Source organism: Rattus norvegicus, chromosome 18 (genome assembly GCF_021556685.1).
Source record: "Rattus norvegicus strain SHRSP/BbbUtx chromosome 18, alternate assembly SHRSP_T2T, whole genome shotgun sequence".
NCBI classification, from domain to species: domain Eukaryota; kingdom Metazoa; phylum Chordata; class Mammalia; order Rodentia; family Muridae; genus Rattus; species Rattus norvegicus.
This window is the reverse complement of record NC_141551.1, coordinates 34000946-34016973: the sequence shown is the minus strand read 5'-3', so window position 1 is coordinate 34016973 and position 16028 is coordinate 34000946. Positions and strand designations below refer to the sequence as shown.

At 40.6% G+C, this 16028-nt stretch overlaps 1 protein-coding gene across 2 annotated transcripts in view; it reads left to right on the top strand.

Annotated features, from left to right (window-relative positions):
- Prelid2 (PRELI domain containing 2) overlaps window positions 1-16028 on the top strand; it is an 86956-nt gene that overhangs the window by 16808 nt on the left and 54120 nt on the right. For both annotated transcript variants that reach the window (XM_087593502.1, NM_001271333.1), the window contains exon 4: window positions 1835-1995. In XM_087593502.1, the coding sequence (XP_087449628.1) occupies window positions 1835-1995 (161 nt within the window). The remainder of the gene's footprint in view (window positions 1-1834; window positions 1996-16028) is intronic.

Below are 16028 nucleotides of genomic sequence, written 5' to 3'. Positions count from 1 at the left end.
CAAATGAACAGATTGTAAATGTCAATCCCCTTTAGGTCAGGAAGGCCACACTTCTGTTTGTAATGCATGGTCAGACATAATAGCTGTTTCAGAGAGCGCGATATTCCTAGTGTCCCGTGCAAGCCTTCTGGTGTGTATTTCTGTACAATAAGGTTGCTGATGCTGGAATCTTCATTATAGAAAATTGTTTTCTCTCTTTGATACCCTTAAGCACTCTGCTGATTCTGTGTTGGACGGAGGTGAGTGGAGACCGTCACTTGCATGGCTTGAACCATCTGAAGATTTTTCTTCTTGAGAGAAGGCCTCACACTATAGCCCAGGCAGGCCTAGAACTCACTGTTTGGCCTAGGCTGCCCTCAGACTGAGAATAATCCTCCTGCCTCAGCCATCTAAGTGCTGAGATTACAGATGTGAACCACTATTCCTAGCTGTAGAAATATTATTGAAGATAATTTTTATTTATCCTGAAAATTTTATACCTGTATACAATGTCTTGATCTTATCGACACCCCCCACTCCCAACTCCTTTCAGACTCCCAACACATTTCCCTCCAAACCTCTGTTTTAACTTCTGTTCTAGTGTTAGTATTTTTTAATCATTGAGTCTAACTACTGTTGCCAATATCTACTTGGGTTTGTGGTTATCTACGGGGACATGGGTACCTCTCCAAAGTAAAGTGACTCTCCCTCCTCTAGCAGACATCAACTGTCAATAACTCCTCGGCTAAGCCTTTGCCTATCGATGCTATCTAGACTGGACTTTTTAACTGGCTCCATCTTGGGCGGGTCTTATGTAGGAACACACAGCCTTTAGGAGTTTATGTGTGCAACAGTCATGTCATATCTGTAAGATAGTCTCTTACAGCACCCACCCCTTCCTCAGTATTTCTCTTCTCTCTGGCACCTTGTTCCCTGACCCTTAGGGTGATGGGTGTAGATGTTCTATCTATGACTAAGCACTCACTGTCACTTAGCCTAGTGCTTTGGATAGCTATGATGCTCTCCCATCACAATGTATGATTTTTGATGGGGGTCTTTTAAGACATAAGAGGAGAGCATCTGGACAGACACTTTAAAAGACTCCCCGGAAGAGATTCCCTCTGTGATATGGGACACAGCTGGGCACAGCATTAGCTTGCAAATTAAATTGCTGTGCTTATACTAGGAAAAATGGCAGCTTCCATCCATTCTTCATTGTGGGTTAAAGAACTGTTATTCTCTCAATGGAGAGAAAGCTGGAACTACAGAGAAAATGAACTTCTTTCGACTTGCAGATGGGAAACCGCGTTACACTTCCACAGCAAATTATCACTGGCTTTTGCAGAGCTCATAGCTGCCTTTGCCCTATATAGCACTTAGAATCTATTATTCAGAAAGGCATTCAGCTTCGCCTTGTATCTCAATTCTTAAATAATTTAAGGCTCTGACTTGTACAGTTCTGCCTTTGTAGCTTTCCTTGTCCTCTCCACCTGGGAAAGCATCGATTTCTAGGGACTGAACAGAGATTACAACGAGGAAACTATTTCGCTTGATACTGCCCTGCATGGGAGCATGTAGGTGGGCCTGGTGAGAAGCCATCAACTCGAGGAGGCCAGCCCCAGAAGAGACACAGAACAGCTGATAATTTGTTTACTGTTCTCCATGAGTCCTGGGTCACTCGCAAGTCCTTCACAGCATGTAGTGAGTCCACAGTGTGTCCGGATAGGTTGAAGTGCTATCTACATCAGGATCAGTGGTCCCCCCTGTTATCCAAGACTGAGATGGGCTCTAGGCAGAGTCTTCATGTGGCTTGTTCTTCCTAAGTTGAGAATGCTGTCCTTTCTCTGTTGGGCAGGTGAGTATTTTAAAGGTACCTGATATCCAACTAGAAGAAGAGTCATGGCTCAGTCTTCAGAAAAGGAACATGGCTATCCGGAGTCACTGCCTCACGTGGACACAGTATGCATCCATGAGGGAAGAGTCAGTTTTCCGGGAAAGTGTGGAGAATCCAAATTGGTAAGATCACGTGTGTGTGTGTGTGTGTGTGTGTGTGTGTGTTAGGGGAGGGGATCAATATGCAAGCACACAATTTCATATTTATGGTCTCTGTCCATTGAGCACATACTTCACTTTATTTTTATCATATAAGTAGATGAATATCTTTTGGAGGAAGAAGGGCAGAACTCAACTCTTGTCCAAGTTCCCTCCAAATTCTGGTATTTTCTTACTCAAAGGCAGTGATGGCACCAGTTGATTGAATATTCGTTTGGACCTTTAAAGGCAGCCTAGATATTCAACAGAGCTTAAATAAGGAAAACATTTTGTTTAATGTTATCACGAATGTGACCCTGTTAGTGGCCCTGTGTAGTAGCCCTGTTAGTGGCACCAGCCAATCCAAGCAGGGTTTTTTTTTTTTTAAATTTTTTATTATATATTTCTTTACTTACATTTTAAAGGTTATTCCCTTCCTGGTTTTCTGTTCATAAGCCCCCATTCCCTCCCCTCCTCCTCCCCCATATGGGTATTCCCTCTATACATCCCCCTTATTGCCCACTCCCATATTCCCCTGCACTGGGGGTCCAAACCAAGGGCTTTCCCTTCCACTGGTGCCTCAACAAGGCTATTCTCTGGTACATATGCAGTTGGAGCCCTGGGTCGGTCCATGTATAGTGTTTTGGTAGTGGTTTAGTCCCTGGAAGCTCTGGTTGGTTGGCGTTGTTGTTTGTATGGGGTTGAAAGCTCCTTCAACTCTTACAATACTTCCTCTAATTTCCCCTAAGGGGGTCCTATTCTCAGTTCGGTGATTTGCTGCTAGCATTGACCTCTGTATTGGGCGTGCTCTGGTTATGTCTCTCAGGAGAGATCTATATCCAGTCCCTTTCTGCATGCATTTTTTAGGTTCATCAATCTTAACTAGTTTTGGTGGCTATATATATGTGGGCCACATGCATGTAGGCTCTGAATGGCCATTCCTTGAGTCACTGCTCTAAACTTTGCTTCCACATCCCCTCCTATGAATATTTTTCTCCCTTTTAAGAAGGAGTGGGGACATCTGCATTTTGGTCATCCTTCTTCTTGAGCTTCCTGTAGTCTGTAGATTGCATCTTGGGTAATTTGAGCTTTTTGGCTAATATCCACTTATCAATGAGTACATACCAAGAGTAACCTCACTCAGGATGATATTTTCTAGTTCATTCCATTTGCCTGTGAATTTCATGAAGTCATTGTTTTTGGTAGCTGAGTAGTATTCCATTGTGTAGATGTTCCACATTTTTTGAATCCATTCCTCTGTTGAAAGTCATCTAGGTTCTTTCCAGCTTCTGGCTATTATAAATAAGGCTGCTATGAACATAGTGGTGCATGTGTCTTTGTTGTATGTTGGAGCATCTTTTGGGTATATGCCCAAGAGAGGTATAGCTGGGTCCTCAGGTAGTGTAATGTCCAATTTTCTGAGGAACCTCCAGACTGATTTCCAGACTGGTTCAACCAGTCTGCAATCCCACCAACAATGGAGGAGTGTTCCTCTTTCTCCACATCCTCGCCAGCATCTGCTGTCACCTGAGTTTTTTATCTTAGCCATTCTCACTGGTGGGAGGTGGAATCTCAGGGTTGTTTTGATTTGCATTTCCCTGATGACTAAGGCTGTTGAACATTTCTTTAGGTGCTTTTTAGCCATTCAATAATCCTCAGCTGAGAATGTTTTGTTTAGCTCTGTACCCCATTTTTTAGTAGGGTGATTTGGCTCTCTGGAGTCTAACTTCTTGAGTTCTTTGTATATGTTGGATATTAGCCTTCTATCAGATAGAGGATTGTTAAAGATATTTTTCTAATCTGTTGGTTTCCGTTTTGTCCTAATGACAGTGTCTTTTGCTTTACAAAAGCTTTGCAGTTTTATGAGGTTCCATTAGTCGATTCTTGATATTAGAACGTAAGTCATTGGTGTTTTGTTCAGGAAATTTTCTCCAGTGCCCATGTGTTTGAGACTCTTCCCACTTTTTTTTCTATTAGTTTGAGTATATCTGGTTTGATGTGGAGGTCCTTGATCCACTTGGACTTAAGCTTTGTACATGGTGATAAGAATGGATCGATTTGCATTCTTCTACATGCTGACCTCCAGTTGAACCAGCACCATTTGTTGAAAATGCTATCTTTCTTCCGTTGGATGGTTTTAGCTCCTTTGTCAAAGATCAAGTGGCTATAGGTGTGTGAATTCATTTCTGGGTCTTCAATTCTGTTCCACTGATCTACCTGTACCAATACCATACAGTTTTTATGAATATTGCTCTGTAATACTGCTTGAGGTCAGGGATGGTGATTCTCCCAGAAGTTCTTTTATTGTTGAGTATAGTTTTTGCTATCCTGGGTTTTTTGTTATTCCAAATGAATTTGCAAATTGCTCTTTCTATCTCTATAAAGAATTGAGTAGGAATTTTGATGGGGATTGCATTGAATCTGTAGATTGCTTTTGGCAAAATGGCCATTTTTTACTATATTAATCCTGCCAATCCATGAGCATGGAAGATCTTTCCATCTTCTGAGATCTTCCTCAATTTCTTTCTTCAGAGATTTGAAATTCTTGTCATACAGATCTTTCACATGCTTGGTTAAAGTCACATCAAGATATTTTATGTTATTTGGGACTATTGTGAAGGGTGTCATTTCCTTAATTTCTTTCTCAGACTGTTTATCCTTTGAGTAGAGGAAGGCTACTGATTTATTTGAGTTAATTTTATACCCTGACACTTTGCTGAAGTTGTTTATCAGGTTAAGTAGTTCTCTGGTGGAACTTTTGGGGTCACTTAAGTACACTGTCATATCATCTGCAAATAGTGATATTTTAATTTCTTCCCTTCCAATTTGTATCCCTTTTTACCTCCTTTTGCTTTCTGATTGCTCTGGCTAGGACTTCGAGTACTATATTGAATAAGTAGGGAGAGAGTGGGCAGCCTTGTCTAGTCCTTGATTTTAGTGGGATTGCTTCAAGTTTCTCTCCATTTAGTTTGATGTTAGCTACTAGTTTGCTGTATATTGCTTTTACTATGTTTAGGTATGGACCTTGAATTCCTGTTCTTTCCAGGACTTTTATCATGAAGTGGTGTTGAATTTTGTCAAATGTTTTCTCAGCATTTAATGAAATGATCATGTGGTTCTTATCTTTGAGTTTGTTTATATAGTGGATTACATTGATGGACTTTCATATATTAAACCATCTCTGCATCCCTGGGATGAAGCCTACTTGATCATGATGGATGATCGTTTTGATGTGTTCTTGGATTCGGTTTGCAAGAATTTTATTGAGTATTTTTGTGTCAATATTCACACGGGAAATTGGTCTGAAGTTCTCTTTCTTTGTTGGGTCTTTGTGTGGTTTAGGTATAAGAGTAATTGTGGCTTCATAGAAGGAATTTGGTAGTGCTCCGTCTGTTTCAGTTTTGTGAATAGTTTGGACAGTATTGGTATGAGGTCTTCTATGAAGGTCTGATAGAATTCTGTACTGAATCCATCTGGACCTGGGCTCTTTTTGATTGGGAGACTTTTAATAACTGCTTCTATTTCTTTAGGAGTTATGGGTTTGTTTAGATGATTTATTTGTTCCTGATTTAACTTTGGTACCTGGTATCTGTCTAGAAAATTGTCCATTTCCTCCAGATTTCCCAGTTTTGTTGAATATAGGCTTTTGTAGTAGGATCTGATGATTTTTTTTTAAAATTTCTTCAGATTCTGTTGTTATGTCTCCCTTTTCATTTCTGATTTTCTTAATTTGGATACACTCTCTGTGACCTCTGGTTAGTCTGGCCAAGGGTTTATCTATCTTGTTGATTTTCTCAAAGAACCAGCTCCTGCATTTGTTGATTCTTTGTATAGTCCTTTTCGTTTCTACTTGGTTGATTTCAGCTCTGAGTTTGATTATTTCCTGCCTTCTACTCCTCTTGGGTTTATTTATTTCTTTTTGTTCTAGAGCTTTAAGGTGTGCTGTCAAGCTGCTGACATATGCTCTCTCCTGTTTCTTTCTGCAGGCACTCAGAGCTATGAGGTTTTCCTCTTAGTACCGCTTTCGTTGTGTCCCATAAGTTTGGGTATGTTGTACCTTCATTTTCATTAAATTCTAAGAAGTCTTTAATTTCTTTCTTTATTTCTTCCTTGACAAGGTTATCATTGAGTAGAGCATTGTTCAACTTCCATGTATATGTGGGCTTGGGATTATTTCTATCTTTCTGTATCTGTTGAGGCCTGTTTTATGACCAATTATATGGTCAATTTTGGAGAAGGTTCCATGAGGTACTGAGAAGAAGGTATATCCTTTTATTTTCGGATGTAAGTATCTGTTAGATCCAATTGGTTCATAATTTCTGTTAGTTTCTCTATGTCTCTGTTTAATTTCTGTTTCCATGATCTGTCCAGTGATGAGAGTGGGGTGTTGAAATCTCCTACTATTATTGTGTGAGGTGTAATGTGTGCTTTGAGCTTTAGTAAGGTTTCTTTTAAGTATGTAGGTGCCCTTGTATTTGGGGCATAGATATTTAGGATTGAGAGTTCATCTTGGTGGATATTTCCTTTGATGAATATGAAGTGTCCTTCCTTATCTTTTTTGATGACTTTTAGTTGGAAATTGATTTTATTTGATATTAGAATGGCTACTCCAGCTTGCTTCTTCTGACCATTTGCTTGGAAAGTTGTTTTCCAGCCTTTCACTCTGAGGTAGTGTCTGTCTTTGTCTCTGAGGTGTGTTTCCTGTAGGCAGCAGAATGCAGGGTCCTCGTTGCGTATCCAGTTTGTTAATCTATGTCTTTTTATTGGGGAGTTGAGGCCATTGATATTGAGAGATATTAAGGAATAGTGATTATTGTTTCCCTTTATATTCATATTTGGATGTGAGGTTATGTTTGTGTGCTTTCATTCTCTTTGTTTTGTTGCCAAGACGATTAGTTTCTTGCTTCTTCTAGGGTATAGCTTGCCTCCTTATGTTGGGGTTTACCATTTATTATCCTTTGTAGTGCTGGATTTGTAGAAAGATATTGTGTAAATTTGGTTTTGTCATGGAATATCTTGGTTTCTCCATCAATGTTAATTGAGAGTTTTGCTGGATACAGTAACCTGGGCTGGCACAGAACAGAACCGTGGGTAGCGGTGGCTGTCTGTTCCTATATCCCTGTGTCCAGAGGCACTGTGCAGTTAATTTGCATATCATTTTTACACATGTGCTTTTGCATCATCTAAGTTTTTGTACACTTATCTTTTATGTTTACCAGACAATCAAATTTACCTTTCCTAGCATTCAGCTCTTTGAGTTTTGACAAATATATAAACTCAAGTCACTACTGTCCCACTTCCTGCCAAACCCTGTAGGTACAGTCAATTCCTCTGAAATGTGTGAACTTAAAATAAGTGAGCTCTAGGTGTATGCCTTATAAGTTAGTTTTAAAGTACTGCGGGCTGGTTTTTAGGACACACCCAGATTGAGTTCTAGGGAATCTTGGTTTGAGCTGCTGTAATTAGACACTACAGTCTATGTGCATCAAGCAACATTTCTGATCTCATAGTTTTGCAGGCTGGGAATTCCAGTCAGCGGACACTGTCAGATCCTGTGTCTGGAGGCCTGCCTCTACCTTTGTAGACATCTGTCTTCTGTTAATCCTGGCAGTAGAGAACATGTGCTCGGCTCTTCTTCTCCATGGACCAGGTTCCATGGCCGAGTTCTTGGAATCACGGAAACGAATTACTCCCCAAAGGCCTAAGTCCTAAGTCCTTCCTACTGTGAGTTAAGGTTTCAGCTGGAGGCAGTGGGCTGGAGGCAGCTTTTCCCACATGCATGAGCTCTTCAGTTCTATCCCCAGCACAAAATCAATCAATCAATCAATCAATCAATCAATCAATCAAATGCAAAATAATAGAATAAAAATGTCAACATAAATTTGGGGGTACACAGACATATGGTCTGTAGCACAGATTAGGGCACGTTGTCTTCCGATGTTAATACACATTTGTATCCCATAATAGCACCCAACAATGTTCATTTCCCTGCAGCACAGTCTATAATTAATTAATACACATTTAAGTTTTTATAAGTATAGTGGGTGAGGAACGGTCAGTTCCTTGAAGATAGATTTATATATCTTTATGTGGATGGTGTTTTACCTGTGTATATAAATGTGCGCCACATGCATACCTCATGTCTGCAGAGGCCAGAACTTTAAGTGGAATTATATATAGATGTCTGAGCTGTTGTGTGAGGATTGAGAACGAAACCCAGCCCTGTGTGAGGGCTGCCTGTGCTTCTGAACTGCTGAGCCATCTCCCCAGTCCCCTTGTTTTGTTTTTGAGACAAGTGTCTGAGAATTTACTCTATCTTGTCTTAAATTCCCAGGCCCCTGCCATCCTCCTGCCTCAACTTCCCCATATCATTTTTTCATGTATTCAAAGGTAGATTTTGAAACAAAAATAAAACATCACAAGCACTAAACCACTACTGTGAATAATGTGATTTCAGGGGATCGTTTGCTGTGTTTTATTGTTACTGTTCCGTGTGGCTTGACATTTTTTATTATATAGTTACAGTTGTAATGAAAATAGTAAAACCTCAAATAACTAATTGTCCCAATGTAAAAGCTGTCCTTAAGGCCCAGCCTTTCTCCAGATCATCCCCTCTTGCACAACTTGGCCATACATCAATGACGAGGAAGGAAGCACCAGAGGCAGATTCATTGATTCATGGTTTTTATTTGCTGATATTGAAAGCTAACCTAGGGCATGGATGGGATTAAGGCCTGAGCCAGAGAGCAGAGCTCTGTCGTTGGTATGCAGATGTGGTAAAAGGATGGCTTTGTCCGATTCCATGCAGGACTTCATTCTCTTTGTTTTAGTATGGTTTGTGCTGCTGTTATTGTTACATTTGGGTGCAGTCTTAAAAGCTGAACTGAATACTTGTCCAGTTCATGAGAGTTAAATTATGATTTGCTCTGATAACCCGAGAAACTTTTCACTTTTTAGTTTTATTTTTTAATGAAAAGAATTCTGATTATAGGAAAAATAGTACATGACACTGCTATCTAATATTAATCAGTTCAATCGGCAAACAACTCACATTAACTAGAGATCATGCTCATTTATATACTGTTTACATGTTATTTACATATTAGTCTTGGTTCATTCTTATTTGACTCCCAGGTTTCTGAAGTTTTAGCGATGGCAGTGTTATAATGAAAATCTCTGTGATTGTATATTTTATCATGTATTTAATTATTTTCTCTGGAGACAGAATCTCATGACACCAAGGCTGGTCTTCAATCCATTATGTAACAATTATGACCATGAACTTCCCCAATACTAAAATTACAGGAGAAAAATGACTGAATATGAATATTTGTTGCTGAAGGTTTGGGCAAACTAGGTAGGTGCTCTACCACTGAGCTGTAGTTCAGTTTGCATAGTTCAAAATATAGAAACAGAAACTATGTTTATACCTATTTCCCATTAACTTGCAAGACTCACAGGATTCTGCTCCAGTATTTACATTCTGTGTCATCTCAGTACACCATCCCCAGAAGTGTTCATGTCACCATTTAAGAGTGATGGGACTAGAAACCTGCTGTTTTACTTCCAGAGCCATATTTAAGTCCGGGAAAGATGTGTATTCAGGGCTTTATGTATTTGGCAGACAATCACACGTATTTGCTGTTGTCTTTTCTCTTGTACAGCGACTGGTGTTTGTTAGTCCAGGATGCCATATGGAGTGTTCTGGCGAATTTCAGAGCCTCTGGACTCTGACTTCAGGCTGATCTTCTCCTTGCCCTTGTGACTTCTCGGGACAAACCAGAAAATAGAAAAGTAGATAAAACTACAGAGCAAAATTAAAATTTTCTCCTGTGGGAGTGTGCTTTTACTTAGAAAATGGAGAATAGTGGTGCCCTGTTTTATATTTTTTTTGGAAGAAGAAAAAAGTGATAGTTTGCTTTGTAAACACCTCCATTATGAGATAGACTTATTAATTTCTTAGCACTTGTATTTGAACTGATTCCTTTTTAATGTTAATAATATATTTGATTAAACCTGATAGGTCCAAAATATCATATCTACATATAATTAGTATAAGCAGTTGTTGAGGGCTATTTTACAAAAATTCCTAATGAGCTTCTGACATCTATAAATTAAAGTATGCCATTATTGATTTGGAGGCTCAGCACCTAGTGGCTGCCACTCAAATGCTGCAATTTTGACTAAGAAGACAGAGTTAGCTTGCTGTCTCTTGCCCTTAGCTTGGCAGCCTCAGAACTAAGGCCGTTTTGGCAATGATGCTTATGCATTCTAACCAGTACATTGATCAGTTTTGAGTTTTTATTTTGTAACTGAAAACTTTTTTTTAAAAGATTTATTTATTTATTATATGTAAGTACACTGTAGCTGTCTTCAGATACACTAGATCTCTTTACAGATGGTTGTGAGCCACCATGTGGTTGCTGGGAATTGAACTCAGGACCTCAGGAAGAGCAGTCGGGTGCTCTTAGCCTCTGAGCCATCTCTCCAGCCCAACTGAAAACTTTTTGATGTACTTATTTTGTGTGCACATGTACTTGAGTGCATGTGTGCTCGAGTGCATGTGTGCATGCTCCTTGGAAGTCAGATGACAGCTTGTAGGAGTTAGTTGTCGCTTTCCACTGTGTGTGTATGTGTCTTGGGGATTTAACTCAGATAGTCGGGATAGGTGGAGTAGTTTTACCTGCTGAGGCATTGCTCTAGCCCTTTTAAAAATAATAAGAAGATCCAGGTAGATCCAGATGTGTGTGTGTGTGTGTGTGTGTGTGTGTGTGTGTGTGCATGCCCTTAACTAACACAAGCACTAAGGCAGCTTGATTTACAGAACTAGTTCCAGGACAGCCTGGATTATACAAAGAAACCCTATCTCAAAAATCAAAACACACACACACACACACACACACACACACACACACACACACACACAGACACACACACAGACACACACATTTATATACACATAATAAAAAGTTCATCAACATTTCATACATAGATAATAATGAATTTTGGTCACTTTCACACCCCTCCCCCCTTGCTAGCTTTCATTCTCGTTCTTTCCTGCTAAAATGCCCAATGAGGCCCCCTTCTACTTTCATGTTGCATGTGAATGTATGTGTGGTCTATCAAATTAAGTTAGAATTGTTTGCATGAGCATGGTCTGGGGGATTACTTACTGGGGGGTGGGATGGTCAAGCAGTGACTACAGCACCGAGGAATGTTATTTCTTTGTTTGGTAACCATTTTCTGTCAGTAGATCTTCCAGGAGGGGTGAGGCCTTCTGGACCCCGATCCTTCTGTGATGGAGTGTTAAGAACCATAGCTGTTGTGAGTTCTTGAGCGCTTACTCATGTAGTTTTGAGTAGTCTTATTATTCTTTTTCCTTTATAATAAAGTTTTTTGTACTGTCTAGAGCATGATAGATTTACAGTTGCTTTGGTTTTAATCATTGCTACTTTACCTAAGAAATGCAGTTTTAAATAACTGTTGTCTTGAGGGGTTTTGCCTTCTACTCCACATCCCATAACTCTATGTATTTTCATAGCAAGTTAAAATAGCTGTATCTTCAGGTTCTCCCTCATAGAGCTTTGGTGGAGTTTTGGTTTGTGTGACAAGATGTTTCGTCTACACCCAGTGTCGTATCTCAGTGACTCCTATCTGAGCTCTTCTATGCCCAATACTCCATCCGCGTGCTCTGCTGGTATGACATCTCACATCTGGCTTTAAAATGCTCAGCTGAATAGATACCAAGAACACTGAAGATTTGGTTTTTATGAAAATTTCATTGAAACCATTCCTATAACAGAGTACAATAGACATTGAGAGTACACATGAAATTTTACAGACTAAATTAGCGGGTTGAACAGCCTAGTTTTATAGTTTTATAGAGACTCCTCAGGTGAATATTACTCATTCTAATAAACAGGTATGTAGCCTTGAAGTTTTCAGTTTTCTTGGCTAAAAGTGCCAAGTTTCAAGTAATTACCTGACAAATCAAGTAGTGTGATTTATGACTTTCAAGAGGTAATTGTTGGGCAGTTTCTTTGAGCACTTACCTCTTTCTTCTTCAGGAATTGTAGTACGCTTGTGTCAGCAACAGATGTAGTAGTTGGGTGACTTCTGTGAGCTTTTAAGTTTGGTACTGCCATCTTTTGATCGCTTTCCAGGCTCATGGTTTCCAAGGTATTAGCATCTTCCGGCTCTACTTGCCTTACTTGACAATTGTTTCTAAGCCTCAGTCCTGATGCTGAAGGCCTTGTGGGTATTGTTACCTAATAGCCCGAATAAGTACTACCAGTTTCATCTGCAGATGCAACTCTCTCTGCTCACATTGACCTTGATTTCCAGGACACCAGAGGGTGATCTAACAATTAGCAGAGTGCACTGCTGGTTATGACCCTAAGGCCCCTTCTGCTCAAACTCAACATCTGGGGAGAGCCTTATTTGTGCGCAGGATGACTGACCTCTAAAAGGATCCCATTTGCCTTCTGCTATTTGTGTTCACACAGTTAGAGTCTGTTCCGGTTTCCCTTCTTGTACTTCCTGCCTTGTAGGGGATTTGCGCTGATGTCATGGTTTTCCATAACCCAGAGTCAAGCATAGTGTGTGATGCACAGAAGATGCTCCGGTTCGTTCGACAAATGAATGATTGATGTTCATGGGATGCATCTAGTCCATACTTGGAGTGGTGGAAGGGATAGGAAAAGGGCTGATACCGGGTAAGGGCAAGTAGACCTTGGGAAATTCTGGTGGGATAGGGTAGGAGTCTTATGCAGTGGTATGGGGAGCTCTCATTGATGTTCCTGCTCACCTGTGCTCTCTTTGCTCTGGGAAAAGTTGACTTGAGCTCTTTCACAGAGTGAGCTGACGATTTAGTGAGGTCCCAAGTGGGACCGCTCTACTCTTGGAGGATTTAAATACAGAGCGAGTATGAGTTATTGTCACTAATGGTGAGTGTGTGTTTCTGATATTGGGTGGCTCTTAAAAGGAACCATGCTTGAAAAGTGGTGATCACTGAGGTGGAAACAATGATGTTTAGCCAAGACAGCGTTCTGTGACACTTACAAGTGAGAGCTTTTGAAATATCTTAGTGGACATCTATTGATTTTTTAAAATCCTCCATTGGTTTAGAGTTGTGTCTTAGCCCAGGGTTCACAGGGGAATTAAGAAGTCTAAATATGTTACAGCAAGTCTAGTTTTACAGAGGCTCTGGGTGAATCTGCCTAGAAACTTTGCAAACTTTGATAACCAGCCCTATGTCCTATGGCCTTACTGATAAGCAGATACAGAGCTGGCGCCCCTATTTTTGCAAAGTCCTTGCTAATCTTGTAAAGCGTGACAGGAAGTTGATAATCTTACTCTCCAGCAAACAGCAAACATTTCCCAGCGGAAAAAATTCTTGCTAAAAAGCATGAGAAACTCGGCACCTCTTGAATGTATGTGAGAGGAATGGCGGATGAAGGGAAGGGGTGAGGAAGTGGACTGATGAGAGGTGCTACTGTCTGCTGTCAGGGACCATATGCCATGGGCTCATTTCTTTGTTAGTTTTGACTCTATAATAAATTAAATGCTTAGAATATTAAAATGATAGTGTTTTATTAGCCAGGGAACAATAGGGCAGATCAATATCCCAAGACAATCAAGAGGAACACGGTGACAGTCTCCAGTCTCAGATCCACCTCCATTGTCGGGAAGCTCATTGGCCCAGAAACTTTATTATCACAAAATACAACTGGGCTGTATTTTGTCATTGTGACAACATTCTAGAGGAAAAAAAATCCCAACTTAACGGAGGCACCATTTCTTTTGTCTCACTTCTTCAGAGATTCCAGTGCATGGCCAGCTTGTTCTGCTGCTTTCTATCAAGCTTGTGGTAGGGTTTACACCATCAAGGAAGGGGATGGTAGAGAAAAGTCACTTGACGCTCAGCATCTGAGGAGAGGGAGGGAGAGAATGAGCCTGAGCTATACTCTTCAGAGGTACTCATGTTGCATTTCTTCCTTTCCATCAGCCTCCCAATACAGGTCAAGAGATTAGTCTATTCATTATCTCAATCTTACCTCAGTCTACTCATTTCCATTTTATTGAGGATCGAGCCTTCCACATGAGCTTTGTGTGGCTGTTCCATATTCTAACCATAGCGAGGGGGTGCTGGTTAGTTTTTTTTTTTAATTGACATCTAAAAGAGTGGACTTCAGTTGAGAAAATGCTTCTATCAGTTTGGCTGGGTGGCTAAGTCTGTTGGAACATTTTATCGATTAATGATGTGGGAGGGCCCAGCCCACTGTGGGTGGTGTCATCCCCTGAGCAGATAGTTGCTAGATTGCATAAAAAGGCAAGCTGAGCATTTGTGTGTCACCTAGAGCACCTTATACAGATGGCTTTATTCAACTGTGGGACAATTCAGGTAGTAGGTACTAACCTCATTCTACAGAGGAGTAGAATTTTAGAGAGGTTCAGGGATTTAGTTATGTGTTAAGGAAGCCAGGTGAGATGAGGATCCATGAGGATGATTTTAGCCAAGACAGCGTTCTGTGACACTTACAAGTGAGAGCTTTTGAAATATCTTAGTGGACATCTATTGATTTTTTAAAATCCTCCATTGGTTTAGAGTTGTGTCTTAGCCCAGGGTTCACAGGGGAATTAAGAAGTTGCCTCATCAATCCCTGTTCTGAAGTGGCATCTGTCTGTTTGTCCAGTAGGAAGACATAGCCTGTATACTTGCTTATGTTAGCTGAAAACTGTGCACTTGAGAGCTCTGTGGATTGTGTGGGTGACCAGGATCATGGTTACAGAAATGGATTTTGTCAAATCGCATAGGGGAGACCACTTGAATTGGCATGGTGGGAGCCAGGTTCCGCCAGGGGGCGCTCTGCAGCAGTGTTAGGCTTGGGGATTGTTCAGTGAGTGAGCATGCTGACTGCAATGCTCTGTGCCTCCTTTGGGGCATCCTTCTTTCTGTGTGGTTATAGAAGGCCTTAAACTCTGTGATTGGAACTGAGATGTCACCAAGTCATAACTCCAGTGGAATATTTTCCCTCCCTTCAAAAGCACTTTAGTTAAATTTCCCTTGTGAAGATAATTAGACATCAGACAGGATTTGCCACACCCAGCTAGCCAGTAATCCAGGCCAGGATCTCATTAAGAGACTCTGCTTTTCTGCAAACTGACCCTTTAAGCTTTCTGAGTCTATGACCCTGTGACCTAGGGATTCGTCTTCATTTGTGTTTTCCCTGGACTCCTATTTCCCCAAATTTGGAAGGAAAAACACTCAAAAAAGGAGCCTTGGTTGTTTAAACTACTGTTAATTTTCAGAGCTCCTAGGCTTGGAATACGTGCTCTTTTTTGTGGTTCTGGTGTTCTGTATGTTGAATTGCCTGTGTATGGACAAAAATAACTGGTTCCTGGCACTGCCTAAGTAAGCCAGATTCATTGACAGGTGTTGCTGTGTTGCTGTCGGCTGGTCCCTCAGCTGGTGAAGACTGCCCCCTACTGACCTTAGCAGCTGCATAATAAGGAATAATTTCCTTGACAAAATAATCTGCAAGTACATCTCTTTCCACTCTTCTTCCTGCCCTCCCCCTTCCTTCCTAGTACATTTAGTGATTTCTTACTACATACTAGTTATTATGATTGAAATTGATGCTGTAGGAGGAAAAAAAGAGGTACTTCTACTTAGAAATTTTTTTAGACTTCTTTAGTAAGCCGTTTGACTGCTAGACGCTACAGTGACATATGGACACACACACTTAGAATTGCAGTATATATATTCACAACAGCACTGTTGATAATACATACTAGTCAGACCATGCTACCTCTTAGTGCTAAAAACGTGGATAAGTAATGTGGCTTGTTTACAGCAAGTGGAATGTTATGCAGGAGATGAAACTGGGCATCCTCCAGATATGTGCAACAAAGAGGTGTCTGGGAAGTGTAAGTTAGTGTCTGAGCATTCTTTATCTGCCCCACCTCAGTAAGCGGGCAGGGATGTGACAGCTGAGTTTTGAGCAGGGTAAAGTAGA